Source organism: Epargyreus clarus, unplaced genomic scaffold, assembly GCF_041222505.1.
Source record: "Epargyreus clarus isolate Ecla_fem2 unplaced genomic scaffold, WU_Ecla_fem_2.2 ptg000010l, whole genome shotgun sequence".
NCBI classification, from domain to species: Eukaryota; Metazoa; Arthropoda; class Insecta; order Lepidoptera; family Hesperiidae; genus Epargyreus; species Epargyreus clarus.
This window is the reverse complement of record NW_027332218.1, coordinates 2,346,750-2,374,546: the sequence shown is the minus strand read 5'-3', so window position 1 is coordinate 2,374,546 and position 27,797 is coordinate 2,346,750. Positions and strand designations below refer to the sequence as shown.

Below are 27,797 nucleotides of genomic sequence, written 5' to 3'. Positions count from 1 at the left end.
TTATGAATGGCTATCTGCAAAAAGGACACACGCTTTATACTGATAACTGGTACACCAGTGTAAATTTGGGAAAGAAACTGTTGGAAGAAGATACGCACTTAGTAGGAACCATTCGAAAAAATAGAAAAAACTTGCCAAAAGATGTTATGACAGGAAGCTTGAAGAAAGGAGAATTTAGAGCAAAGGAGAATGAAGACGGAATTATATGCATGAAATGGAAAGATAAGCGAGATGTTTATTTGCTTTCAACAAAACATGATGTTTATATATACGAGATGTTTATTTGCTACATTTTCAAGAACGGTCAAACGAGGCAAAGAGATCATTAAACCGAAAATTGTGATCGATTACAATAGTGCCAAATCTGCTGTCGATCTTTCGGATCAAATGATCGCGTATTCGACACCGCTTCGAAAAACGGTCAAATGGCACAGGAAACTGGCAGTGGAATTGTTGTTGAATACAGCTTTGCTCAATTCCTACATAATCTACAAAGAAACGACGAAATCGAAAATAGGAATAGTAGATTATAGAAAGATATTGTGTAAATACTTTACACAATCTGGAAAAGAAAACTTGGAACCGGACGTGTCATTCAATCGGAACAAAAGGCAAAAGCATGAGTTGGCTAAAAAAGAAGGTCCAGTGAAAAAAGCGCGAAAGTACTGTGCAAGATGCTATAAAATAAATGCAGATACTGTGGACAGAGTTTATGCCAGAAAAAAGACAAAACAAGTCGCAACATACTGCCGCCAATGCCCAAATGAACCTCATTTCTGTCTAGATTGTTTTAATTTTGAACATAAATAATATTCTTAATATTTTTATAATTAGATAGTATAACAATACTAAAAAATCTGTTGTAGTTTTATTCTTGAAATAATGTTTCTATTCTTAGTAATGGTCCTCAAATAAAATAAACTTAAAATTAATTGTATTTTTCATTCCACTATGTAAAAAAATATGTTCCTATACAAAAAATAGCAAGCCATGCCGAACATGCTGTGTTGGGGGCCGCGTCAGTCATTTCCAATAGCAAATATATATAAAAACGTGCCAGGCGGCCCACAGCACTCATTCAAATGTAACTCTATAGTGTCAGGCACCAATGACTGACATGGCTCAAACGGGGTATGTACCTGTCAGTCCCCGGTGACTGACATGGCAGAATACGTGTTAAAGTGTAAAGTTGACACTCCTCTGATAAGTGAATGTGGTAGAACCCTTTGTGATTCGACTCCGGCCGCACCACCGCCACAAATATTTTTGCCTCATAACAGCACTGTTAAATGTTGCTGTGTTCTGGTTATAATCTGTGGCTGACCACAGATAGGAATATCTAATCCTTTCTGGGATTGATTGCAGATGTCCATGGGCAGCAGTAACCACTTACTATTAGGTGGATTACATGCTCATCTGCTACTCCTATATTATATAAAAAAGACTATTTTGTGCTTGTTGTAAACAACTAATATGGTTGTACCAATTTCCTGGTTGCTCTATACACAGTTTTGTCAATGTTGAAATAATTACTCTTTGAATCCTTTCCACCTGACCATTTCCTCGAGGAATAGCACTGGTTATGGTAACATGTTCAATCTTCTCATCTTTACAATAACTGGTAAACTCTCCATGGGTAAAAGCAGTACCTCGGTCAGTAATTCGCCCAAGATGTCCAAATACTTGTTGGTAAATCTGTAATTTTGCTATTACCTCATGGCTGAAAATATACTGATTGTTTGATAATCTTTTATTTGTGGTTATATGTAGTTAATTTCTTTTAAGAATTATATGTACTTTGGAGAAAAAATCACATTCTTTAAAACTATAAGGTGCCTTTAACATTTAAACCACAAATACATTGAATGATGTTATATTCTTCTTATTATTTCATAATTATTTCATGCATACCCTTTATAGCTGAATAAAGGCTTTCCATATCTTTTTTTTTATAACTTCCATGACAGTCAGTTAAATTGCCCATAATTTTTAAGATTGTCCTGACATGTTTATGCACTGTGTTTCCTAGCGAACTTTCAAATTCTCCCATTTGAGTGGAAGTGGAAGAAATTCCTCAGCAATTTATTTCCAAACTTCTTTGAGTATATTGTTTGTTGCATTAATCAATTTTGATATATTTATATTGTCCTTGGAAATCATATCAAGAAAGAGAATAATGCTACCTTTAGAAAGCTGAGGGATCCCTAATATAGCTTATTTATTGTGTCTCGTTTTGTTAAGTTTGGTGATGGTATAAGTGTGTATTTATGATTGTCAGATAAATATGAGTATGATGATTGATTTTTATATGATTCCTGCCTATAAGATATGATGATCTTTGGTTTTTAGCATTTTTAGCAATATTTTGAGTGAGGATATTACTTAAAATAAAACCTTGAATATTTAATAACACTTATATTTACAATGTCAAAGTATAATAAATTACAATAACAATTACCATTTAAAATAATTCTATTTTAGGTTTTCCTTAACATGATGATATGGATGTTGGTGAGTTGCTAAATTGGAATTTTAATTAACTTGTTTGTTCGGTAACTCCATTTGAGGTTCCACATTATTAATATTTAACAGGAAAATATTGTGTAACAGAGGTAGCAATAATAACTGTTTGTGTAGTTTGCAATGATAGATGAATTTTTAATGAAGCACTGCAAAGCCTCTTTTCCATACACCAAAGCATCTGAAAGCATAATAAATGTTATAAAAATCATGTAATCACTGATCATAAAATGTAGTTAATAGGTGGTGACACAAACCACTGTACATTATGTTTCTGGTCTTAGTGCGTGCCCCATTATAATAGTGCTCTACAGTTGATACTGGGTTGAGCAGTGGTGCCAATAAGTATGCAGTATAGGGATCAGCACTATTACCAATGTGCTACCTATTTCCACAGCATCAAGATTGCACTGAAAATAATGGTGATATGATCTTCATAACAAGTACAGTATAATAATTTACATAATACTATACTGTGGTATAGTCTTATTTTTTAATATTTTTCTACAACTAATCTTCTAATTAGATAAAATTAATGACTGTGATCAGCGTACTCATGATCTTTTCAATATTAATGATTGTCTGGTTGTTGCCTATGAAATAAATCACTTTTTTTTAATTTTCAATTATGTTTGCAGTGTAGAGCTGAGCCGTGTATTATATAAGTTAGGTTGAGGTTGTGTTATTATTTAGACTGTAGAAACCGACTCTCATTTTATATTTCAAATTTGCTATCAAAAAACAATATTACAGAAAAGTGATAAAATTCAGTTTACAAATATTTTCTTAAAATGAACTTGATAAAAATAATAGTAATTTTGGCATTAATGTCTACCCCTTCTTTCACTGAAAAACAAAATGTAATAAGTTGCATAAACACAAGCAATAGGATGTGCCAATCAACAAATGGAGCCGTTTCTTTAGTTATTCATGCCTGTAATGAAATGTTTATGATATATGATGAAAACGATGCCAATAGTGCCTGTAGCTACATGAACTCATGTACAACGCTTCCTAAAGAATGGAAATGCAGTGTATCAGGTCACCCAATTGACTGTTTTCATTGCATCAAGAGAGAGCATGTCGTGAAATTTAAAGAAAATTATGAAAACCTAAGACAATCATAGGCTTTAGTAAACTCTGGATCAAAAGATAACAAAGGAAAAAACTTAAAGACAGAAGAAGCAAATGAAGTCATTGTTCTAATAACTGGGTGTATTTGTGCATTCTTTTCAGCAATTTCTATGTTTAGAATATATAAAGTTTATTACATCAAACCTATCATTCCTTGTGTTATTCTGTTCATGGTTTCTCTAGTGTCTTCGGTTAATATGGTTATAGATATATTAAATTAAATTTCTTGTGCCGATAATTTATTTTATAATATTATAATCATGTATTTTTTAGTTTTGTTGTTCAAATTATCTTTTTGAAAAAAGAAAAAAAAAACGCAACATGCGTTGATACTTTAGCCCCCTCACCTAGCTAATACTTCAGTGAAAGCGGGGGCTGCAGCCGACCATGGCCAGACTCTCAAGCGTCGTAAATATAGTAATTTATTAGACAATTACTTGTTTGCGGCGCTTGCTTTAGAGACAATGGGTCCATGGTCATCTGACATGAAAAAAATCATGTCAGATATGACGACCAAACTTGTCACAGGTCACTGCTTCCGGTGACCAAAAAGCTGGCGGCTATTTTGCACAAAGATTGAGTCTTGCCGTGCAGCAAGGAAACGCCGCCAGCGTTTTGGGAACCATGCCTCACACGGCAATTTTAGATGGCTTATTTTATTTATAATTTTCTTGTATATATTTTGTAAATAAGTCCATTTTTAGTTTATAGTTAACATTTAATGTATGTAGAAAATTAAAAATGTATTTTAGACAGTCATAATAATGACATCAAACCAACAAGACGCCTTTCAATACCTAAGAGTCTGCTAATACACTACAGTAGCCACTCGTACTATTGCAAGGGAATTGTTTTCTTATGTCTATATAAGTCATGCAACTGAAGAAGTTATAGGTGTAAACATGGGTCACTGGGTGTGAGTTTATTAATACAGTCTGGTTGGTTTGAAATTATAATTTTTTAGTATTGCAAGGGAATTGTATTCTTATGTCTATATAAGTCATGCAACTTTCTTAAGTTATAGGTGTAAACGTGGGCCACTGGGTATGAGTTTATTCATACAGTCTGGTTGGTTTGAAATTCTTTTTTTAGTATTGCAAGGGAATTGTTTTCTTATGTCTATATAATTCATGCAACTTAAGAAGTTATAGGTGTAAATGTGGGCCACTGGGTGTGAGTTTATTAATACAGTCTGGTTGGTTTGAAATTATTATTTTTTAGTATTGCAAGGGAATTGTATTCTTATGTCTATATAAGTCATGCAACTTTCTTAAGTTATAGGTGTAAACGTGGGCCACTGGGTATGAGTTTATTCATACAGTCTGGTTGGTTTGAAATTCTTTTTTTACCACGCTTTTATTAGCTTGGGTTGTATGTATGTATGTATGTAACGGAATCTTAGAACTCGATTTTCACCCACTTTGAACGGTCCGATTTATTTAAGATTTTGAACAATTATGAAGAACCGATGACAATACACGATTTCAATAATTTTATCCCATTCACCTCATCAGGACCGTCAGGAATCAGGATTAACGAGTTTCCTTGTGCGATTTTAGCGTGGTTTTTTGTTTTTAAACTATGTATAATTATTAGTATTGCAAGGGAATTGTTTTCTTATGTCTATATAATTCATGCAACTTAAGAAGTTATAGGTGTAAATGTGGGCCACTGGGTATGAGTTTATTAATATAGTTTGGGTTGGTGTGAGATTAAATTTTTTTTAGGAGTGGTGTAACATAATTATTTTACTCTGGGCTCAGATTTAGAGCTGAAGGTATTAATCGTATATAATAACACCTTTCTTCATATCTCAACATAAACATTAAAATATTATTTTTATGCTTTGCTTCGAAACTATGCACCACAGTCAACCGCAAGATGGCCTTCTTGCTGCCAAGATAACATTCTAGTGATCTGGTACATAAATATTTGAAAAAACCTTATTTTTTTTTATTCATCGCAATGCACTATTTATATTTTTTATTCATCATAATCCAAATCTTCCCTTACCAATATGTCATCCAAAAATGGAACAGGTGTTGTAATACTAGTTGATACCGAGCTCAGCCTAAATACCAGACAATAGTCAGTTTGTGAGCACAGCAACCTACTGTTTGTTTCCAACAGTGCAGCTTCAATAATATCCAATTTTTTCATCCCAACAAGTACCTTGTGTTGAAACCAGAACATAAGTATAATATGTTCTTCCTGACTGATGATGAGACTTTATCCGATCTCTTATCCAAACAGGGTCTTGTTAGGATGAGGTTGCTTGTGACACAACTTCAAGATGTTCAGATGTTTCTACTTGAAATAATTTATGTTGACTTAAATGCTCACCATAACTCCTGGCTTGATTAACTTGATATACTTATGTGTAAGGCAAAAATTGTCAAAACAAACATGGTCATTTCAGAGGACATATCTACTTCTGGAAGTAGACTATTGATACTAGTAAACTGGGCTCGCAATTTGTTTATCCTATATGATAATATTTAGTGGTTGTTGACATGTCCGACTATCAAGAACTTAGAAGTCGTGTTCCCAGTTACAGGACACTCCTACATGCCCCCGGATCGCGCATTTGGTATAATAGAAAAAAAAATGAAAAAGCAAGAAGACTGGCGAGATATATCATCTCTCCAAATATACAAAAACCTTATAACGACTCAGGAGAGTCTGCAGTACACTCCTCCGCCTGAAGGAGAACATTACTGCCAAGAACTTTTGGAGGAAGTTCACGAATTACGAATTTAAACAAATGATAGATATTCTGCCCTGCTAAGCGCAAAAGCGGTATCTCAAAAAAAATCGTAAAATTGATTTTTATGCCATCGGATAGCTTTAAAAAATACGCATCTACTGGACTAAGCCATTTAGCACTATCTTGTTCAAAACGTATGAAAAAACCTTAAGAAAGATTTTTCTATCTCAGTTTTACCATATATCACTAAGGGTGTTAGAGGTATATTAATATTACGTAGGCAACCAGCCGCAAATTTAAATATCGCTAAAATTCTTAAATAAATACACAACTTTTGCTTAGCCGATAAGCGGTAAGTAGGATGAGTAAAATCAGTAATGAGTTACCGCTATAATGCTTAGTATTTTAATGCTTGCATAATACGCAAATTGTTTTGAATTAGTGAGATACGGTTGCAATAGCAAAATTAAATTAGCCCTTATGGTTTTACTGGATAAGATCGAATTTCTAATACATTTTACAGTGATTTATCCCTGCCCTTGGCAAATTCGTTCGCAAATTCGTGTCATAACTTGTTTGTTTTTGTTGTGAAGAGGTCATGATATTTGTGCAAAATTAAGAAAAAAACTGTAAATTAAGGTGCTTAATGGGGTAACTTCATACATTGACATTCAGGTAAGTCCTATTAAATATTATTTTAGCATTTTGTAACCATAATCATTGCAAAATTAGAAATTTTGTGTTAAACTTTCTTGCGGTTGGCGTGCGCGCCCTCGTACGCATTCGTACTTAGCAAAATTGACCTTGATCTACCAGAACATAAAGTACATTATTTTTAATCATATTTTCCCAGCCATACGGTTATTGTTGTTCCGATGATAATAAGTTGATTTGCACTTTACATTACGTAAGTGCAATATTTTAATTTATTTCCCAAATATATAATTTGTATTATGTTTGTTAAAGATAACTAAACGTTTTTGATTAATAAAATAATTCAGTTATACTTATTAAATATTGTTACAGATAAACCATGTCGCAAAGAAATACGAAAATGATGATGCTTTTAGCACAAAAAAATAAGGCGTTGAGGGAAAAGTTTAAGGAATCCAAACAATTACAACGTAATATTAAAACGATCGATCCCGACTTTTTTCCTACTAGTGATTCAGATGATGATCCCGCATTTTCAAGATTCAACAGTGCTGATCAATTACTAGCTCCGATTCTTCCTTCCTCAAATGGTTTCGACTTTGAAGATTCACATTTTTTATCGGGTCCGTGTACATCAAACGTTGATTATTTCGCTATGCATCAGGATGATCAAAACACAGAAATCGGGAATAACAACAAATCCCCTAACTCGTTGATCACATTGACAACTGTGCCAATTATTGAACATAATGATTTAAGTGACATATCATCGCCAGGCTTTTGTTTTAATACACACAACATACACAATGTTTTTAATTGCGGTAATCCAGAACCTTTGATCACAGATACTATTGAAGATCAACAAAGATCCTGTATTTTTCAAGATGATACAGAAAAAATATTGATAACTGCTTCCGATAATACTATTTGCACTTCTGAATCTCTTAGGAATAATTCAAATGTGATAAGTGTTCAATACGAAAAATCTGTTGAGAATTCATCTCAAGGACACGAAGTGACACCAAATGATAATCTTAGGGACACCGAGAATCTGACACAAAACGAGATAGCTGATGGAAATACACATAATCTTACAACTTATACTAAGGCCGGTACAATTAGGAAAAGAAAAAAACACGACCAACCTCTCAAAGTCAGAAATGAAGTGAAAAAAAGTGAGATTAGAGAGAAACATAACGTTAAACCACCCTGTCCTGCTTCATGCAAAAAGCAGTGTATCCAAAATATATCGGAAGAGCAGCGAAAAATTATAAATGAGAGCTTCTGGAGTTTGAATGACAAAGAGAGGAAGGCTTATATGCTGCATCACACCTCAGCTAAATCTGTGAAACAAAGAACAGTAACAAGATTTGAATCAGAGGAGTACAGAAAAAAAGTAAGCTACAGTTATTCACTTAAGGACGTGCTCGGTACAAAGTATGGAGTATGTAAAACCTTCTTTTTGACAACTTTGGGCTACAAATCATCTAATGACAAACCTTTACATACGGCTTTGGCCAATTCTAACGACACGGTTGCACCACCAGTAGACAAAAGACTGGGAGCTACTCCTCACAATAAAATTGAATCTACTCCTATTAAGGAACATATAATGAGCTTTGAGCCGAGTATATCTCATTACAGGCGTGAACACGCTCCCAATCGCTTATACTTACCCAGTGATTTGACAATCAGTGCGATGCATAAAGACTTTTTAGAAAAAAATCCGTCTTGCAAAGTATCTTACGATAAATATCGAGAAGTAGTCGCAGAATTAAATATTTCTTTTGTAAAGCTTGGCCACGAAGAGTGTGAGGACTGTGAAGAGTTCCGTTTACACGATGATACACATACCAAAGAAAACCTTAAAGAAGACTGTCTAGGTTGCACGAAGTGGAAAAGTCATAACAAACGGGCATACATGTCCAGAGAGCAGTATAAATTAGACAGTGAGCTAAATGAAACTGATACTGTTGTATATTCTGCTGATTTACAAAAAGTTATCATGCTGCCCAGGATAGACATGTTCAAAACTGCTATTTTTACTCATAGGATAGTGGTTTACAACGAAAGTTTCGTGCCAACTGGTCAAGGCCGAAAAGATTTGAGTGTTTTTCCTGTACTATGGTATGAAGGGTTGTTTGGACGTTCCAAAGCCGAAATTATAAGTGCATACTATCAATTTTTTATTTTTCATCGGGATAAAAAAAATATCATACTATGGGTTGATAATTGTTCCTCCCAGAACAAAAACTGGACGTTTTTTTCTTTCTTAATTTATATTATAAATTCTAAGGATATCAACGCCGACAAGATTGTCATCAAATATTTTGAATCCGGCCACACCTTTATGTCAGCTGATAGTTTCCATCATAGGGTAGAGCTGTCCATAAAACGCATGAAAAACAAAATTTATGAATTCGCAGATTTTTCTCAGGCAGTTAGCACTGCAGGAAAAAATGTAAAACTTAAAGAGATGAACATGCAAGACTTTTATGACTGGGATGATTATACCACACAATATGCACTGTCTCGAATTAAACCGCGTCCATATGTCAGCGAAATGGTTGAAGTTGAAGTTAAAAGAGGCAGTTTTGATATCACCTACAAAACAGGATTCGATCAAAATGCAATTACTGCTAGCATTATAGGAAAAAAAATTTTAAAAAGTCATGTCTTGCCTCCACCAAAAAAGAAAACTGCTCCGGAAGGAATTTCAAGAAACAAAAAAGAAAATATTTTGAAATCTTTTCAAAATATAATACCACAAAATAGAATGTCCTTTTGGAGAGAACTCCCTACTTTTGACTACTAAAATTCCTTCCAAAAACCGTTTGTTATTAAATATTTTTTTATGTAATTTCAATTTTTAATAATAAAAAAACGTTATAGGGTAACACTCCCAATTATTGGCACTTTAAGCATCACTATCCAATGAAGTCGTGAAAACTATCTTTATTAAGTGTTGTCAGAAACAAAAAAATATAAAGAAGACAAAAATCTTGTTAATTAACAATTTTAAATTAATGAAACACCTGCTAGATACATATTTAATAATGTTTTTATAGTATTTATTCAAAAACACGATTTTCCCAATTACTGGCATACTTTGACCAATTATCTACATGCCTAGGTCCATTTATTGGCCTATCAGATTGTTCCTTATTAAAAAGGAAAGTTGTATATAGAAAACAAGGATAAAATAAAAAAGGCTAGTAAATAAGTAATCCCATTTATTTGTGTGGTTACTTAAACATCCAGAAAACAAAATAAAAACAACACAGTGCAACCTTAGCAATCATTTGGTTCATATAAAGTAGTATCAAAATAACCATTCCGTTAAAATTTTAGGAAAATCAACAATTAGGTATAAAATAATATCTTTTATAACTACACAATAACTTAAACGTAAGAGATCAATAGTAGTAACTGGGTAGTTATACCTAAATATCTAAATTATTGTACTAATCTACCTAATTAAGCTTCAAATTCAGTCAAAAACTTCTCTATATCAGCGTCAGTGTATAATATCTTGTTTTGTTTTCTATCCTTATTTTCAGGTGTTAAATTAGCGTAGTCTATGTCATTTTCCTTTTCCTCTTGTTTGTCATCCGGTGTATAGTCTACATTTGCAATTTGGGGTGGAATTAAGGTATGGTATTTCTTCAAAACTGTGTTTGGTCTTTTTTGGCTTTTCTTAACTTTCGATTTAGTGTCTGGTACCTTTAGTTTTGTCTGCTTAATTTTTGCTTCTAATTTCTTTTTTTCCCTTTCTTCTTTTCTTCTCTTTATGCCTTCTTCTTTTTCTTGTTTGACTCGTAGTTTTTCGCTTTCTATAGATCTCCATTCATCAGATGTCAGCACAAAAGGGGCTCTCTTTATGTTTCTAACGCCTTTTCGTTGAGGTGATTTAGGCAATACGAGGATATCCGTTAATTTAATAGGAGTAAGATTTAACATGGCAGTAGTATGTTTTTGAACCCTTAGAGGCGCTGGATCTATATAAGTTTCTATTTTGTCAAAATCGGAACTTTGTTTTTGTGGAACTGTATCGACGCGTTCCGTTTCTTGAAGCAGAACAGAAATTTTATTGTTTTGAGTCTTGACATCATGCATTTCTGCTTTATGAGATAAATGTAAAACTCCTTGTGAATTGTCAGATAAATTATCGTCAAAGTCTTCTGCTGTTACAATTACTTCCGCGGCAGGTGAAGGTGCGCATTCAGAAAAGTCTTCTTTCAATTCTCTGCTTATAATAACTGGCATATTTTCAATATCCATTGCATTGAATGTCATTTCAACATCTTGTTGCCTGGAAGTATTATTTTTGTTTAAATTTGTACCTTTTTGTGCTTCCGTGAAAAAGTTCCATATTTTTTTTAAATAATAGTCTTCGGGTAAGGACCACACATCTTGTTCGATTTGATTTAGTTTGCTTGCTCCTACAATATTCTTAAAATCATCTTTGGTCATCACTTTTTCTTTGTTAGCTTCATTAAAAGTTTCTGCATGCTGAATATTTGCTTTGCCTAGACATTTTGTATAGTCTACGGCATTTACATTCCACGGGTAAAGACCTGTAGCTTTAAATCCATTAATAACTGTTAATGCCGAGATCGTGTCTTTGATAGTCTTGTTTAGAAGCGGTACAAAATTGATCTTAGTGAGAGCTACTGATGGATTATTTCGCCTCCACTCCAAAACAGTTTTCTGCCATCCAGATTTTAATGGTTTGAATGCTGACACATCAGCTGGCTGTAGTAATCTGGTACAGTTGGGGTATAAAGCAATCAGGACAATTTCCAACTTCTTGCATAGCTCACTAATGGCATATGTTAAATGGGTTTTGTGACCGTCGACAAATAGTATTATGGGAAATTGAGTTCCTTTTTTGATCAAGTGAGGGTGTAGTACACTCTCAATGTAATCGTGAAAAACTTCGGCCTTCATCCATCCATTGTCACTTAGCCCTATACCCCAGTCTGATGGAACTTTGGACGTAATGTCAGCTGATAATCGTTTATTCGGAAATATAACCATTGGAGGTGTGAGATCTCCATTAGCAGAAAATGTGAACATTACAGTCAAGGAAGTTTTAGCCAGCGCATTGTCTATCTCGTAGACATTTTTTTCGCCTTTAGGAGCCAATACAATTCCTGTTTTAGGACACAGAAGGAAATTTGTCTCATCGCCGTTAAATACTCGGGATGAATCTGAAAGTATATTAAATAAATCGTTTTCTTTAAGGTAAACTTCAATTTGATTGAACCAGGCCCTCACGTCTTTTTCTGACACGGCAGCACTTGCTGCTGTGACTGCCTCAGGTGTGCGTACAGAAATGTTTGGATGTCGTTGAAGAAATAGTTTATACCACTTTTCGCCGTTCTTAAAAACGCTGGCCCTGTTACTATTTTTCAGAAAATTGGCTACACTACTAATTAAATCATCTTTCCGTTTTGGGAATCCTTTTCGACAACTAAGTAATATCCAATTTTCAAGGTCTTTTTCCTCCTTTTCCGTCAGAATAGTAGGAGGGCCTGGACGTGACCGGTGCTCAGGGTTCTTAATCCTATATTGCAAAGTAGCCCGCGGCACTTGATAGGTCTTTGCTGCCAATTTCTTACTCATTCCTTCTTTGACAGCTTGCAAGGCTTGATCTAAGTTCTCCGAGTCGTATATCTTACGTCGACGTATTTGTCTGTTTTTTTTTCTAGACATCTTAGGTGTAATTTTATGTTTCATGTTCAGATAAATCGGGTAGACTGAAAATAAAATCATAAGTAAGATGACACCAATTACGAGCATACTTATGCCTAATTATTGGCTTTAGTGTCGACAATTGGTAATTTCGCAATTGGCACCGGTGCCAGGATTTGGACAAAAATGCGTTTTTACTTGTATTTATTAATTATATAAAATGAGGTGGTCCACTATTCATATAATTCACAAAATAAACCTCCAAAAACAAGTAATCTGAAAAACCAACTATTGTCATTAGTGCCAATAAATTGGAATATGGATATTTTTGGATACCAAATGTTGGCACCAGAATAAAATATTAATAAACAATGCAATTCTTAGAAATAGATTGTGAAATAGGGGGAATAATATATGTTGAATATCCTTTCAGTGATAAGTTACATTATAAACACTTGATTACTAAGATTCGAAGATATTAAAAGAGCTCTTACCTTAACAAAAAACTAGTTTTCACTAATCAAGTCGAGACACGCTCAGATGTTTCTATCGTTTCGACGCCATTATAATTTATTTTTGGTAGATGTTGCCAGTTTGGAAGCTCAAGATTCTACTACTCTTATTTAAATAAGTTGCAACACCGTGAAATTAGTTGTTTTCTTATTAAAGCAGATAAATCACAGAAGTGCCAATAATTAAAGGGTGCCAAAATTAGGTCACTTTACCCTATATATACTTTAATTGTTTTTTTTTTTCAAATAATACATATTTTATTCGATAGAAAATACATTCCTTTTTGTATACACACATGTTTGAGAAGAGCTAACGAAAAAGCGGTATCTCAATTTTAATTCTATAGTTTACTAAGCGGTGTAACCGTATCTCATGAATAAAGTACATTATTATACATTTTTGATAATTTAACTAATGTGATAACAAATACACCCTATATAATATATAAATAATATTTAACAAATAAAAAAAACTATACATAAAGTATATATATAACTATTTTTACATAACTTCAATTATCTCAAAACTCGCTTTCTTTGAGTTACCGCTTTTGCGCTTAGTTGGGCAGTATTGACGGCGATTCCGCGACACATCGACCTTAGTCGCACTAAACTAAAATATAGTGTGGTCAAATTGCGTCCTTATTCTCTCTAGGATAAAGTCTAAATTATGCTGGCCCCTTCACCCCGGTCGCTGACCGGAGTGGTCGTGACCTACTCGATTACAAATGGACCAATCAGGTAACAGCATTTATTTTACTCAACTAATTTTAGTCGAGACATGAAACGTGTGGATTAAATAGCGTAGATCGTTTATAATTTCTTTTCTATGACTGATCCATTTGCAATCAAGTAAGTCATGACCGCTATGATTGCCGCTGAAGGAGCCAGCTAATTGAGACTTTAGACTTGAGATTATAGAGACGCAATTTGGCAGCAAGGCATTTTAGTTAAGTCTGATTAAAATCAATGTGTCGCGGAATCGCTGTCATTAGTAGCAATATGTAGTAGATTAAGTTTAGATTACAATTTGGTTAAATAAATGAAAAATACTTGAACAATTTTTTTTTTCATTTTGCACAACCCTAACATTTTGCATTTTTTCGTTGAATACAAACATGGCGATCTATCCATGACTTGGTGTCAAATGTGGCCATCTTCACATAGTTTGGGATCAAAAACGGACATTTTCAATTATCAGAGACAAAGATGGCTTTATTGGATTTTCATATTTGATTTTCTCCATTGTTTTCAATTGTAGGTTGAAAACCTTATTATTAAAAAGATACCTGAACATACCAATCAATAAAAAAGTATAAAAAAAATCCCTAGTAAGTCTTTGGGCTTCGTAAACAGTTTTTTTTGATCTGTCAAAAATATCTTAAAATGAGATTGCCGTTTTTGATTCTATATGACTCATTTGTTGTGCTAATGCTGATAAGAGTATGCAACTATCATTTTTATTATATTTTTCAAACTTAGCAAAACTTTGTTACATTTTACTTTATTTTTATGAAAGATTTGATTATTGAGTACAAAATAAATTTAATTAATTAGGTATATCATATTTTAAGGACATTTTGAATCTTCAGTATTAGATACAAAGATCATTACAAATAAACTTCAAATACTTATCTATGTAATAAATAATATTTAATTATTTAATATAGTTTCCAACTTTTAAAAGTCAATAAATATTTAAACTTGGTTAACACGTGATAATGATGACGCAAATAAATGTTACATCGGTGAAAACAACAAAAAACAATATGTCACAACTCTCTCGTCTAAATATGAATATTCTATGTAAAACACATGCAAAGGGTTATAGAATATCGATAACATGATTCGATCACTAGTAAGCCCATCTCTAAACAGGACTCTGATAGTCGCCACATCTTTATAATAAAACTTTAATTTTTGCAGATAAGAACGCATCCGCCGTGCCTGATGTGGCACTCAGTGCGCTGCCACAGTTGAAGGGGTGGAGCATCTGCTGGGCGGGGCTGCTAGACAGAGTCGAGATCTTCGCTCGAGTTTTTGAGGGATTACCGAACCTGCCATGCCATCGCCTTTAAACTAAGGAGCATACAATTGAATAATTAAATGAAAGGCTTAGGTAATAATTACTCTAGTGTTAAGACGCCATAATACATATAAGATAGGTTTACTGTTAATTATGTGTATAATTTATGTAATTAATGTTTAAGATTTATAATAAAGAATTACTTTAAAAAAAATCTTTTCATTGAACCGTCTCTGTCATCACTTATGCTATGTCCATAGATAACAAAAAGGTCACGTAAATTAAATCTTTGCTCGGTTTGGTGGCTATGTAATAGCCTTTTTTTTTTTTTTTTTTTTTTTTTTTTTTTTGTTGACGAGGGGGAAACCTCCAAAAGGTACCCGATGCCTTGGGAGCGACACAGGGTTATGTGGGACTCTTACCGCACTAAAACCCCCCCGGTGGCCGTCCTCAGCGCTGCGTAGAGGACTCCGGGATCTCCAAAGGAACGCAACCGGAGTCCTCTTAGCGCATTGCCCCGTCGGGCTCCGCCCAGGTGAGCTTATCGCTCACCGCACCGTCTGGTGCATACGACGGTATGCGACCACACATACCGCCGTCCTTCCCGGGGCCGTTGGCTGGGTGGTTCGAGCTCCCACTCTTGCCACCCACGACCCCAGAAGCCCCCTTTTAGTCGCCTCTTACGACAGGCAGGGGATACCGTAGCCCTATTCTTGTCCCGGAACTACAGGGATAGGCTATGTAATAGCCTAGTGGTAGTTTTACTCTGGAAGTCCAAGGTTCGAATCCTGGGCATGTTAATTGATCTAATTATGCTTAAATTAAATGTGCATTTTTTATAATGTAGCAGACAAGCATGCAGTCCACTTGATGGTAAGTGGCAACTGCTGCCCATGGACATCTGTAAGTCCTCAGGGGTAGCAGCGCATCTGTGGCCGACTTCAGGTAGGAATATTAATCTTATCTGGGGTTGATGACAGATGTCCATAGGCGGCAGCAGCTACTTACCATCAGGTAGCCCTGCATGCTCGTCTGCTATTCCTAAAGTATAATATACAATAAGCCTATATTAAAAGTAGGAATGTAGTTGAAAGAACATTTTGCTTTATAAATAAGTTCCCTTGTTTATCTAAGGGGCTCTGTAACAATTGTCAAGTGTTTTGAAATAATAAAACCTTTACAATTTATAATTTATTATAGGTTTTAATTATAAAAATAATATACAGTAATCAAACGATCTTGACATTTAATGTATGTGTCAATGTGTATAAAGAAGGTTTATTACATTTTTTTTTATAATATAGGAGTATCAGACGAGCATGCATTCCACCTGATGGTAAGTGGCTACTGCCACCCTTGGACATCTGTGATCAATCCCAGATAGGATTAGATAGTCCTACCTAAGGTCGGCCACAGATGCGCTGCTACCCCTGAGGACTAAGCTGGAACGCCTCGGTAAAGTATGTCTCCCTTACAACACCCTTCAAAACGGAACACAGCAGCGCCTAACTGGTATTATTAGGCAGAAATAGGTGTGACGGTGGTGCCGCCGGAGTCGAACCACAAAGGGTTCTAAATAAACATGTTTGTAATATACTAGTTGGATGTGTAGCATTGCATAACATATCCTTAATATTAAATATTATTTCTATAAATAATGTTGAGGATAATATTGAACAGGAGCAATATCAGTTTGTTACGTCGCACACATTTAGGTTTTATCCTTATTATTTACCTCTGTATGAATATTATAAGAAAGGAATTATATTACAGAAAATTATTTTCAGTAACATTTCATCATGTACCTACTTGAGGTAACGATCTAGGGTAGCAACCGAATCGAGATTAATTTCAGTGTCAATGTTCTATTAGATATTGTGTATGTAGTACTTATACATCTGGTGATGTTCATACTATCATACTCGTATAAGTATGGACATCTGGTGATGTTCATAGGCGGTTGCAACCACTACTTTAATTTAAGTTGAGGAATTATTACTATTACTATTTATATCTTTCATAATTAGGTGTATATATGAATTTATATATTATGTGTATTTATTTGTATATATTTATATGTCTATGATAATTTATTTATCTTACCTATCTTGTGCACACTATGTTTACCTATCACATAAATTTTCCGACCTGCTGGAAGAAATTTCAGATTGAAATAAGTAGTCTTCTGTACTATATCTCTTTTTAATACCTTTTTATTGTCTCTGTGTACACAAATTTGTAAAATAAATAAAATAATTTTAGAAATACTCACAATTTGAGCATCAAAACATCTTTGTGTATAAGAATGTGTCTAAAAATCTGATAAATTGGAAATTATTGCTATATTTTTTTGTAATTCATTTACGTTCTATACTTCTTTTTCATAGTGACATGAATTATTACATTAATTCTAATCTTTATTGAATCTTACAATGCGATTATTTGTTTTAAATCTTTGTTTTTTTTTCTTAATTAAAACGTATTTTCACTTGTAACTTAACTTTCAAATTTTAGGATTATGATACATTTTATAAATTAATCATAATGACATTATTGAAATATTTTCTTTGTTACATTTTCTGAGTGATTGGTTTAATTAAGGGAAATAATGTATAGTGTGTGTATGTATAGTGATGCCTAACAATCTATAGTTATAATATAGTAGGATATCGATTGGACTATCGATAGTATTGATAAAACCGATACAATCGATAGTATACAATATGGTAATGCTATTGATGATCTACAACAGTATCGATATGACTTAACTTTGATAATAGCTGTGCTATCAATACTATCGATAGTATTGATAGTTCAGCGGCTATCAAGTTTAAATACTATCCATAGTATCGATACTATCAATAGTCCAATCGATATTCTCACAATTGCAACACTATCGATGGTAGCATATCGAGCGGTATCACTACTAATGTTGCACTGTTATTTTTTGTGATTAATTCCTTTATACTTTTGTAATTATTTACTAAGTTACTAGACCTCATAAAGATGTAAACCCATTGAACGCATTCAAGATTAAATAAACTGATTATATGAAATCAAAATATTTACTAAACAAATGCGTTGAATGGGTACCATATAACTTTTATAAATTGGTGAATAACTTATATATTATAGGTATATTTTTATCTTATTTTTTAAATTCTTTATTATGTTATTATTCTTTTTATCTTTCCATACTGTTTCTCATCTAAGTGACAGTGTCTTTGTGAAAATAAAGTTCTTTAAATCTAATGTATTTGTTTTTACATTTAATTATAAATTTACATAATGTGTTAGGTTAGGCTATGTGTCAAAAATACTACAAATATAACCAGTGAACAATTTATTTTAGAAAATTATTTCTAGTATTACAATTATGTATTATTTATTTTTCTTAAATTCATCAGGCAAATAAGGAGCCGTCATTGTGTTTACACTCCAATTAGAAATCTAAAACGTTTAGGGCAAATCTTTTTTTTAATCGCCAGTAAGACTTAATGAATTTCTTCTTCCTCGATTTTTATTTCAAACGATTCAAATTCAACATAATCCTCCTCCTCCTCCTCCTGCTGTAAACAAGGTTTTATGTCTTGTTCGGATGGTGGGGACCGACACGCAGCATTACCCTGCTCCACTTGCTGTAAACGAGGTGCTCTTCTTTTTCCGGGTGGTGTGGCCCGAACCGCAGCACTATACTCGCGCATTCGCTTTAAACGAGCTGCTCTTTCTTGCTTCTCTTCTAAAGCCCGACTCTCCGTCCTATACTGGCGCAATTTCTGTAAACGCGCATCTTTCTTCTCTTTTGGTTCCCTTTCTCTATATTTTTTCATATACTCTCTTCTTTTTTTCCTGTTCTCTTCTAATTGTTCAAAGGTTAAACTTGCATTTTTTTCTCTTAACTTTCTCCTTTTCTTCTCCAATCTCCTTTTCCTTTGTGTCGTTGTTTCTCTTACCATATTTGTTCCCACGAGTAATGGACAATTAAACGGTCAACCCTCCCAGAGGTCCAGTAGAAGGGTAAGGCTCTTATACAACAGGGTGTGCCCGGTTCCCTGAGGTTGACGCTAGCGACAAGACATTTTTAGCCACCCTCTTGCCATTCATCCATCGGCGCGTATCTCACCTATATATTGGATTGGGTGGGGTTCAGTTTTGAGGATACTCAAGTGCTCTGCAAGGTACAAAGATGAACTGTTCGGTGAGTGTTACGACTGGTTAAGCTAAGTTATACTGTAACTTATAGTTTTCTGATATACGTCTAATTTTCTGAAGAAGATAACAGCAATATTTAATTGCGAAATCTATATTTTTTTCGCAGGATCCCGTAAATTTTAGGGGATAAATAAAGTTATTAAAGTATTCTGAAAAATACTTTATATACTAATGACAGTCCCGGATTTCGTCGTTTCATAGTTTAGCTTGCACAACCAAACACACAGACAAAAATACACCCTGTATATTATTCCACTATCTGATAGTGTCGCGTATAAGGATCAAATTCTGAAAAGTACTGTTATGTGACAAATTAAAGGAAAAGCAAAATTTTGAAGACAATCAAAACGCATCGTTGATTGGTTATCGGATGTGAGTCGTGTAAGAGGAAAATAAAGGATATTCATAAACAGAGGATTAAACTACGATCCGGTTCGTTGGCTGTTGATTACACTTCGGTACTGTTGCATTACTCACAGCAGATCAAATTGATAGTTTGACACCAGCTTTTACAAATGGAGAATCAAAATTAATAAAAATGGCCAAGAAATTTAAATATGATATTTATTCACTAATAGAAGTCATAGAAAGCAAATTTATTTTTCTTTATTTAAATAAAAATACCCCACCGAACGACACACGACGTTATTATTATTTCGATAATACTTATCTAATAATAATAATTCTAATTATCTGGCAAGTACGCAAGCTGCCAATTGACACACCGTACAAATCCCAAACGAACTTGTTCTTATCTATGACATTATTAACAACAATACGTACTTTATAATAAAAAATATTATCAACTGAATAACAGGTCCGTATAATTTTCCTGTTTACGAAATTCTTCTCGAATTCGTATATTTCGATTACTATACAATACTCAAGGTTTTTCCTCTTTTGTTAGATATCGCGTATCAAATCAGTTGCAGTTTAAAGAGTAATAATGTTATCCAGGAAAATCTAAGGAATATCTTTATGTCATTTCAAATCTTTCCCCTTCTTCTTTTCTTTTGACTTGAAAAAATATTATTTGTGATCAAAATAAAAAAAAAGTAACGGACAACACCGTGCGTGAAGTGTTACATTGTTAGTCCGTTCAACGCACTTGAAAATAAGAGAAATGAGAGAAATAAAATTCGTATCACGTGACATACGTTTATTTAAAATAATTAGATTAAAGGAACATTTGTTTACTTTTATTTTCACAACAGAATGCGTACTGGAGTCTCTATCGATTAAAAATTTAATTCCAAATATAGCGTGCTATAGCCTTTAATCTGTGTTGACTTGTTTTGATGAACTTCCTAATTGGTTCGTTGTAATTATTTATCCTCTAACCTTTTCTTATCAAAAACAAATTAAGGGGACAATTTACATTAAATAAGTATAACAAATGTTGCGGTTTACCTCCTATACGGGCCTTATCGTCAGGGAAAAATGGATAAATAAATAAACCTATAACTACTACAAAATATCATTTATTTTATATAATAATATATAAAATAATTATTGTGATGCTTTATAAAAAAAAAGAAAAAGAAAGCAAAGTGGGCGTCCTACTCTGTGGCCTGAGGGGGGCCTCCAGGAGTGGGGTATACGGGTCTCGAGGTCTCCCTCTTTACCCGGGCAATTCTCAAGGGGTCGACTGCCCCCGGTGCTATGTTTCGCCGTTAGGCGAAGGAAAAGTTTTAAGTTACATTTTTAAGTTACATTGAAAAGGTGCTTAGCTATGGCAGCTACGCAATCTTCGACGGATTCACCCGAGCTTAATGCTAGGAAGCCGAACGTCCACAAGAAACCCTTCAAGCGACCGAAGCCCGTCTAGACGAGCCGAGAGTTACCAAAACCACAACGTTTATCTACTAATCCAACACCTTTGAAAAAGAAAATGGCAGAGAGAAATGTGGGCGACATTACATGAGCGTTACTTGAGCGAGGTGGAGCAATCGTCGATTTGGAAAATGTTGTCAGGAAATATACTGGTCAAGTAAGGATCTACCAATAATGCCTACACTCACAGAACTTCTTGCCGCAAAATCATCGTGCTGTGTCACGTGAAACAACAGGTACAACAACGATTGGATTCTCATCAGTTCCGAAACAAAATTATAGCGATTAATAAATCACGAATTGAAATTCTTAAACACGAGGCAGTGTTGAAGATTTGTTCATAGTTGAAAAGTTTATTCTTGTTGCAGCCGCATATCCGTGAACTAACTAGAGCACAACCTCGTATAGAAGTGTACCATGATAGAATCACAGTATTAAAGCAGAACAGACAATGGCTACTTCATCAAACAGATTCTCCTAGTTTACTAGTCCTCAAAGAGCAAATGCGACAGGTCATGAATATTTTTAACAGCGTGTTCGTTCTAAATCGTTATGTTGCCAAACTATCAGAAAAAGATATCAGTTATCTATTAGTATAATGCTTGTAAATAAGCAGGCTCTTTCACAGAAACGTCGTTTGTCAAAACTTTATAAACAGAATCAAATTAAATCAAGTTAAGAGATATCATTAAATACATGGACTTTAGTTGCAAACATTTGTTATGTGGAAGTCACTAGAAGCATAGTGTTTATTTTTTTCCTCGTTTATCTTACAATTATTATTACTATAAACTCAGCACTTCATATTCGTTTTTAGATTGGATCCTGCTATAAGTCATCCCACGATCCCACGAGATCCTACTGCACAGAAGACCTACCGAAGTTAGACCATCACATCGTTAAGAAATCAGGCAGAATGGGGGGGACCCGAATTGGAAATCCTGGTGGCGGCATTGACTACAATACCTACTGGGGCTTTTAATCTTCATAATCAACCTGAGACTCCCAGAGACTCTGCGAAATGCGCGTGTTGCTAAGACGTGAGTATATCATTACAGTTGCAACTTCTGAGTAAAAAGTTTGTCGTATGCGCCAACTCTTCAGAACGTCTTGTAAGTTCCAACGAAATCAATGTTAATTTATCGGTCTTCAGGTCACCGATCCGACCGGATCCCGATGTACGAAAGCAGACGCATACTCCCATGTCGTCAAGAGGGTGATGGGGACGCGAATTGGACTCTTCACTGGCCCAGACCCGTATCAATACTGCAGTTTCTCGTTATAAGCCTGATACTGTTTCAGGCATTCCATTTATCTAGTAAACCTGTGCAGTTTATAAGTTTAACTATTACTTTAGTGATCATTGTTTTACTTGTAAAAATAAAAATACTTATGCAGTACTTGTTGGTATCATTGATGTAAGATAAGTTTACGCGACACCGCGTCCCGTAGGTATCCCAATTCACATATACACCCGGCTCAGCTTAGGCCACGATCGGTCCGCTAGGCTGCATGTGCATGGAATGTGCATCGGACCGACGTGCAGATATAAGCGTCACGCTGCAACTGGTGCAACTGCACTCTAATGGGTCGAGCAAAACGGCCTAGGAGTTAATACCTTTGCATGATAGAGTTTTGTCTCCTGATTTCAAAAATACCACCCTCCGCTACCCCCGAGCCTTAACTTTGAAGATACAGCCCGTACGATATCATGAAATTCACTGTACGTAGATCATATGTTTTACGAGCGTGACATATATTTTAATTATTGGGCACTAAATGTCCAAACTAACGAAAGACCCGAAAGCGTTTATAAAATTTAAAACCTTTGATTGATTTATTTAACCAATCAATGTGTTCCATTTATTACCCGGCAAAAACATCGCGATTGATAAATCTTTAATTTTATGGAAAGGTCGTATCCTTCCGCCAATATCTAAGAGGGAAAAGACATCGTTATGGTATTAAATTATATATATTAGCTGACATGCATGGGATTGTACAAAAAAATATACATTTATGGTGGTTCTCACCCCCACGAGGGTGGGTGGGTCAACCCACGAACGAGACGGAAGAGTCATCAACTTCCCCTACAACGACAAAGCAGCAGAAGAGATCAACAGAATAACCGATGGCACAAATAAATCCTCTCCTTGGAAAGTCTTCGCTGAGCATACGGGAACACGAATAACGCATTAACAAATGAACTTGATAATGAACAGGATACCATTCAAGGGAGACAACGAAAATGGGAAAAAAATAAAGCAATAAGCTTATTGCACAACAAAATCAAATCATTGTGCTGCACCTGTCAAAACAAAGCTTTTGACGAAAGAAAAGCTCAGAAACTTTTATGCGGAACACCTCAATGGATTGCCATTCAATTTACTAAAGGATTTGACGAACAGCTTAAAACAGCAATATCAATTGCAAAGACACTAGTATTTCAGGAATCCAATAAACAAAGACTCCTAGCAAAAGAATATTGCTTAAAAAAACCCTCAAGCATACGATAGCATAGCATTGTACGATTGGATATAATACTTACTGAACACATTAAAACAAAACAACATTAAACAATTTAAAACATAAGATTTTAAAGCTTAGTAATTTATTATTTCAGGTAAAAAGACGATAGCAACTAATCGGCTGGATGGAAGTATTTCTGTTGCCAAAAAAACTATGTTTATGTCGCCGGGCATTCACGTATACGTGAATGCCCGGCGACATGTATACATGTCCGTACCAAAATTTTCCTTAGCGGCCCATGTATACATGTCCGAATTTAGCGCCTTTCTATTCAGTGACTTCTCGGTGTCAAGCGAAAAGTGTGGTGTAATTCTTTTATTTGGTGTTTCGCGAATTTTACTAACGGAAAACGGTAAGTGATGCTTATTATCTTAGTAGATAGTATTTTTAACCGATAAAACAAATACGTGATAAAAACAATGATATGAAAACCGCTCGGTAAACGGTTTACAACGTAACGGTTTTTTATTGAAATAAATATAGTTTATTTTGTTAGATTGCAAAAACCTTATTCTTATAGATAATATCGTCAGGAATCTATTTCTATATTTTCCTTTTTCGATTAAATTCTATGATTATGTGTATTTTCTTTCTAAAACGTGCAAGGAGTCAAATTACACTCACACAAGCACATTTGTTACGTTTGTATGTGTGCGTTCCAAAATGGCGCGAAACTATCGATACAGGGTGCTCTTTTTTTCAAAGCAATATATATTTTTGAATACTTTAGAGATAAAATGTTACATGCGAATTCAACACCCTACATGGTGTCCGTGGTCTGATGATGGGGCGAGGAGATACGTGTCGGAACTAGTAGTGGGCGTTATTACCAGTAGATAGTTTCTGAAACTAGTTATTGGTTTAGTAGCAGCTTTTACGTTTCACGTCTCCTATGAAACTAGTTACTTCAAGTGGCAGGTTATAGGCTGACTAAATATGGATGTTAGGTTAGTAGAACAAATTCACGCTTTATGCAACTATTTTTGTAGCATTGCAAACCTGCTATCGCTGTCATTGGGCGATACACATGCCGCGCGCGGTCGACTGATCGTGTAAGCGAGATAAAAGACAAGGCATTGTGTTGTAGCAGCTTTTACGTTTCACGTGTTCTATGAAACTAGTTACTTCGAGTAGCGGGGTATAAGCTGACTAAATATGGATGTTAGGTTATTAGAACAAATTCACTGTTTTATGCAACTATTTAAATTTGTAGCATTGCAAACCTGCTATCGCTGTCATTGGGTGATACATATGGCGCGCGCGGTCGACTGGTCGTGTAAGCGAGATAAAAGACAAGGCATTGTGAGATACCGCGATTTTTGAAGATAAACATTGCGGGTTTTGATTGAATTGTATTAAAATAAGCCAAATACGAAGGTGCTAAACTCGGACATGTATACATGTCCGTGGACGGTTACGGTACATTTCGTTTCGGACATGTATACATGTCGCTGGGCGGCAACGTATATTAAATTAAAAATGCGAAGTGCATTAGAAACATAAAAAATCAGTTAGCGCGCCTTATTGTTGACATTAGACGATTTCATCTAGGTCTAAGTGACAGTCATTTTCCACGCATCATGAATTTCTTTTAGTGAGATTGATACTTGCCTATAAGCGACAGTTAAAGGCGTTCTTAACTTTCACCATAAATGACTCAATCTTAAATTTAATTGTTTTCAAATGACCAGATGTGCTTCTGCTATTGTTTTGTTATTATAGTTCGAAGAACTCATTCTATTCAAAAAGCCAAATGTGCGCAGGCACCGACGTGTTTGTCAAGCTTTCTAGTTCTAGTAGTAAGTTACTAAAGGTAAAGTCAGACCAGTCAGTTGATAAACAGCAGTTGTGCAATCAGCAGCAGCAATCTTTCTTCAAAGATTCTGTAGGACTTCTAAAGTCTAATGTCTAAACTAAAACTCGGCGTGTTGTCTTAAAGTGATAAACTAAAAATTGTGAATGCTTTTGAGTGTGGGAAATTACGAAGTGTATATACAGAGTGAATTTGGCGTAGCAGAATCGGCCTAATACAATGGTCGTATTTGGTGTATTTTTTATAGACCTTCTTAAGTGAGACATGCCACTAAGAGAAAAATATATCACGGTCTCTTGAGCTCTCACTTATCCAGATTTGACTGTAGTATAAATAGTAATAAACTGTAAATATTAGTGATAAGACAAACAATTTTTTTTGTTTAAGTTTCAAATATTTTTTGTGTGAAAAACAATGGCGACTCGCGCCAATTCTAGTGTTTTATGGGACTACTTTACCCAAGACAATGAAAATAAAAAAGCACTGTGTTCAATTTGTGGTGAAAAATACAGCTACAAATCCAGCACCGGGAATTTAAAAGCTCATCTTGGGAAAAAACATATGGACATTTATCAAAGGGTTGCGTCAGCTCAAGTTCTGACACGACCGACTCCGGATTCTGCGTTGCCGTCAGGCTCAGGAACTATCGATGGTCATACGCTGCCTCCTCCCCCGCAACCATCTACTATACAACGAAATGTACAACAATCCATACAAAAATATGGGACAGCAAAAAAGATTACATCAAGTTTAAAAGAAAGGATTGACAAAGATTTGATGGACCTTTTTATCGACAGCTACCAGCCTTTCTCATTGGTGGAAGAAAGAGCATTTCAAAAATTTTGCAAATGGATACCAGGCTATGACTTACCGTCCCGTAAAACAGTAACACATAAAATGCTGCCTGCTTTATATGAAGCTACGAAACAAAAAGTTACCACAGAGTTGAGTAGTAGCACGTTAGTTACGATTTGCTTAACAGCTGACTTATGGACATCTCGTGCGAATGAGTCGTATCTAGCAGTAACCGGCCACTTTATAAATCAGGATTTTGAAATGAAGTCTGTTTTACTAAAATGTTCCAATTTTGAGGGAGCTCATACCAGCGAGTACATGAAGGAAGGTTTGTTAGATGTCGTCAACGAGTGGAACATATCCACTAAAATTAACTTTATTACGACAGACAATGCAGCAAACATTCAAAAAGCCCTTACAGATTTGCAGTGGAAACATTACGGGTGTTACGCACATACATTAAATCTAATAGTAACAGATAGTTTAAGCGTAATAACAACAAATTTAAATAAAGTTAAAGCAATTGTACGTCACTTTAAGACTAGTACCACTGCCCTGGAAAGATTGCTTAAAGAGCAAACTAGAGATGATTCATCAATCATACCAAAACGACTAATTCAAGAAATTCCGACAAGATGGAATTCGAGTTCGAGTTAGCTGGCAAGATTTGTAGAGTTAGAACAACACCTGAGAGCAACAATAGGAGTTCTAAGAACAAATTTACCCGTGGTTTCTAATGAAGAATGGAGGCTGTACTCCGATCTAGTAAAAATTCTGAAACCTTTTGAAGAAGTGACTAAGAGCATGAGCGGCGAGCAGTACATGAGCGGAAGTTTAATTATAGTCATGACTAGATGTTTGCTTATGTCCTGTGAAAAGTTGCTGGAAGAACAGAACTCGGAAGTGGCTGTAGTTGTAATTAACAACTTAAAAAGTGGCTTAGAGCGCAGATTCGCTAATGTGGAAAAGAGTGCCACATTTTCTACATGTACCTTTCTGGACCCTAGGTACAAAATGTCGGTATTTTCGGACCAAAACGCTGCTCGAAATGCCAGACAAAGAGTGCAACACATGTTAGTTGATCTCATTGCAAGTAACGACCAGCGTCACTCATCAACTGTGCCACTCACTCCCAATAAAAATAGTGATAAAAATGAAGCGGGACCTTCCTCGAGGGTACCTAAAGATCTATTCTCACCCTGGACCATTTTAGAAAATATAGTCGGCACACAACAACCCACAGGTACACCGACATCAAAGGCCATCAAAGAAATTGATACATATATAAATGATAATAATTTACCGATCTTTGCGAGCGATGGATCCTTTAACTGCCCGTTGAAATGGTGGCGGAATCACCAACTC

General features: G+C 34.9%; 2 protein-coding genes and 2 long non-coding RNA genes across 5 annotated transcripts in view; 3 read left to right on the top strand and 1 right to left on the bottom strand.

The window, feature by feature from the left end:
• LOC140745294 (uncharacterized) overlaps positions 1-27,797 on the top strand; it is a 66,907-nt gene that overhangs the window by 4,359 nt on the left and 34,751 nt on the right. Inside the window, exon 1 of one of the 2 annotated variants that reach the window (XR_012102644.1) lies at positions 1,175-1,689. The exons of the other annotated variant lie outside the window; for it this stretch is intronic. The gene's annotated coding sequence lies outside the window, so the exon portion shown is untranslated. Of the gene's footprint in view, positions 1-1,174; positions 1,690-27,797 lie in introns of those variants that run through there. 2 annotated transcript variants of the gene reach the window in all.
• On the top strand, positions 6,942-12,728 carry LOC140745301 (uncharacterized). The gene is made up of 2 exons (XR_012102647.1): positions 6,942-7,036; positions 7,388-12,728. It is a non-coding gene; the product is annotated as an uncharacterized LOC140745301 (long non-coding RNA).
• LOC140745295 (uncharacterized) lies at positions 10,265-13,388 on the bottom strand. Its single transcript, XM_073077067.1, has 2 exons — positions 13,207-13,388; positions 10,265-12,777 (listed from the first exon to the last, which is right to left on the bottom strand). The coding sequence occupies exon 2, from the start codon at positions 12,755-12,757 to the stop codon at positions 10,493-10,495; it is 2,265 nt and encodes a 754-aa protein (XP_072933168.1). The 5' UTR covers positions 12,758-12,777; positions 13,207-13,388; the 3' UTR covers positions 10,265-10,492.
• LOC140745300 (uncharacterized) lies at positions 15,577-22,695 on the top strand. The gene is made up of 2 exons (XR_012102646.1): positions 15,577-22,335; positions 22,449-22,695. It is a non-coding gene; the product is annotated as an uncharacterized LOC140745300 (long non-coding RNA).

Excerpts from the sequence above, each read along its gene's own strand:
- LOC140745295 (XM_073077067.1), bottom strand. The coding sequence starts at position 12,757 with ATGAAACATAAAATTACACCTAAGATGTCTAGAAAAAAAAACAGACAA.